We start from the raw sequence: 2,787 nt of genomic DNA, 5'->3' as shown, positions 1-2,787 counted from the left end.
AAATCATTGATATTGCAACTTAATTTTAGGTTTTTTTAAGGTCTCGCCTTTTAGATTCTATTCGAATTAGGGGAATTTATCATTCTACTGGATCCAATTGAGATGCAATCGCCTTCTGATTACTTAAAAACGAATCTGTCTTTGTGTTGTTGTCATGTGAAAATCCCACAGGCTAGAAAGATTGAAGCTCAGCTTGATGAGCAGATGCATTCTTATCGTAGACTTGTTTCCACAAAGCCTTTATCAAAGTTAGATGGCACTGAGAGTGATCTTGAAGCTGGTATTGACTTACTTCTTAGGCAACTACAACAAGTTAACGCCCAGATGCAAGCTTGGGTCTCTTCCGGCGGATCAGAAATGGTCTCCCATACTTTAACTCGACATCAAGAGATCCTTCAGGATCTTACTCAGGTACTGTATATATATCCCTTTCCTCTCTCTCTCTCTCATTGCTTTTTAATATCTTGCCCAATTCTGTAGCTTTGGTTAGATTATATATATACTGATTAGCTATGGAATGAATGCTCTTCTTCTCCATGCTCTTCTTCTCAGACTTGTTACGTATGACTCCGCCTTTTGTTATATCAGTCTTGTTCCTGTATGTATGACTGATTCACTTATAATGCAGGAATTTTATCGACACCGCTCCAGTCTTAAAGCAAAACAAGAGCATGCTTCACTTCTTGACGACTTTAGGGAATTTGATCGGACTAGATTAGATTTAGAAGCTGGGGATGGCTCTGAACAATCCTTGCTCAAGGAACATATGGGAATCAACCGCAATACAGCGCAGGTTTAATATACATACTCCTTTGGCATTAATATTTACAGCTGTTGCATACATTATGACGGGCTTTCTCAAGTTAATCCAACACCCCATGACTTATGTGTGCTGCCTATTTATATAAACTGTGCAGATGGATGGTGTCATTTCACAAGCTCAGGCCACACTTGGTACACTTGTCTTTCAACGTTCAACTTTTGGAGGCATCAACTCAAAGCTTAGCAATGTCGCCAGCCGTTTACCCACTGTACAAATAACTTTCCTTGTCTTAATTTCCACACTTGTTATGTCCGGGCATGGCCCGTGTTATGTGTATCTCACCCTGCAATGCGATGGTTTAAAACCACTGCAGGTCAACACTATTCTGTCAGCGATAAAGAGGAAAAAGTCGATGGATACAATCATTCTTTCACTAGTTGCGGCTGTATGCACATTTCTCATATTCATTTACTGGATAACCAAGTAAAATTTTCCCATTTCTTTCGTTTGATCTCTGTGTTGGGCCACGTTTGGTTTTCCCATGATGTTAATTTGTTCTGCAATTATCGCTGTTCTAGTAAAAGATCAAAAACATAAATATTGTGTACAGCAAATTTGACTTGTCCCTGACTTTGCAGTTTAGACGAGGTTTTTATTTTGGAGATGTCACACACATAAGAGTACAACCATCTGTTTCTCTCATCTTGTAATTTTTTTTGGCCGTGGAGTATGTTGCTGCATTGAGAAGGGAACAAGTATGTACGCAATTATATCATATTAGATCCATACATGTCACATACCTCTGGAAACTAAGAACCATGCCAATAAAATTCTAATGTAAAACCCATATCCAAGGGAACATTCATTGGATGCTTAAGAATGTGGTAATCAGGAGATTTCATTTTTGCTCAACATAAGATTTAACAGTCTCCATCCATCTAATATACTCAGCTTTATCTTTGTTCTTCATGTACTGATGCAAGAACTCAGCAAGTTCATCACCTATACCTCTTTCCTCCAAAAAACGATAAACCGAGTCTTGAAGTTCCTCTTCCATTTCCCTGTAAATTAATCAAAATACCAACATGAGAGAATATTAGAAACACACGTAAAAAAAAAAAAAAAAAAAGAAGCAAGCTCTATGTTTAAGAAGAGGGGGATAAAATCATAGTACTGGAATTCTGGTCCAATATAGGCATTTGGAGAGTTCTTGCTGCTTTTACGAACAAAGAACTTGGAGATCTGTATGGTATCAGGCCAAGCAGAACACATGATTTCAAATGTCTGACAATCACCCTTAGAGATGTTGACAATGAAAGTAATATGAAGCTGAACATCTTCAGGGTTGCTGCTTGTAGATTTTGATGATGGAACTGATCCATCAAACATGGTTGCTTCGATTTTAATATCTTCCTTGTCCCCAAATTTTCTTCTCAAGCTAATCCATTGCTCCCCCGGCCGCTCATCCACTGTGAATGGGCCAAACCTCTCCTCAGGCTGAAATTTTTATGTACAAACAATTTTGCTCAGCTCGGCTATCATCAGACAAACCAGAATGTCATTCTTACTCGAATTGGGCTCTCACAAAAGGCATAAATTAAACGGGGAAACAAACATGATTCGAACTCGGGATCATCATCATATTGCGTTTGAGATGATTCATATAAGAGATTCCAGAAAGGTCAAGACTTTAGTATCAGATGATTGATGCCAAGCAATTACAAAAATGAAAATACCTGAAGAGGAGGCGAGTGATCGAGCTCGGACTGAATCTCAGAACGAATTAACCGGAGAATGTTACCCTCGAAAGCTGATTTCCTCATTTCTGACACATAACTCCCCGAGCTAAGAAACTTACGACTCATTAACAAACCAGTCCCGTTTTGATTTGACAGAACACATGTTCTAGGGTTTCGGTTAAAAATCGAAGGCGATGAGCTAATCACTGTTCTTCTCAGAAATCTTACGAGACGAGCCATGAAGAGGTCAGGACTCACGAGTAGCAAAGGTTGGGGATTTTACCT

General features: G+C 39.0%; 2 protein-coding genes across 2 annotated transcripts in view; one reads left to right on the top strand and one right to left on the bottom strand.

The window, feature by feature from the left end:
* On the top strand, nt 172–1,465 carry LOC104740272 (Golgi SNAP receptor complex member 1-1; the record flags this gene model as incomplete). The annotated part of the gene is given in 4 exon segments (XM_010460819.1): nt 172–411; nt 629–793; nt 918–1,031; nt 1,137–1,465. Coding segments are annotated over 4 exon segments (633 nt in total), but the record flags the coding sequence as incomplete, so codon positions are not given.
* Nucleotides 1,524–2,787, bottom strand: part of LOC104740273 (uncharacterized protein At2g39795, mitochondrial-like) — a 1,384-nt gene continuing 120 nt past the window's right edge. The window contains exons 1-3 of the mRNA XM_010460821.2: nt 2,500–2,787; nt 1,938–2,260; nt 1,524–1,824 (exon numbers count right to left, since the gene is read on the bottom strand). The exon at nt 2,500–2,787 is cut by the window's right edge and continues 120 nt beyond it. Coding sequence (XP_010459123.1) covers nt 1,662–1,824; nt 1,938–2,260; nt 2,500–2,742 — 729 coding nt within the window. The 5' untranslated portion in view covers nt 2,743–2,787 and the 3' untranslated portion in view covers nt 1,524–1,661. The remainder of the gene's footprint in view (nt 1,825–1,937; nt 2,261–2,499) is intronic.

This window comes from Camelina sativa, chromosome 14 (genome assembly GCF_000633955.1).
Source record: "Camelina sativa cultivar DH55 chromosome 14, Cs, whole genome shotgun sequence".
NCBI classification, from domain to species: domain Eukaryota; kingdom Viridiplantae; phylum Streptophyta; class Magnoliopsida; order Brassicales; family Brassicaceae; genus Camelina; species Camelina sativa.
Note: the sequence above shows the minus strand (reverse complement) of the source record. Positions and strands in the feature narration are given on the sequence as shown.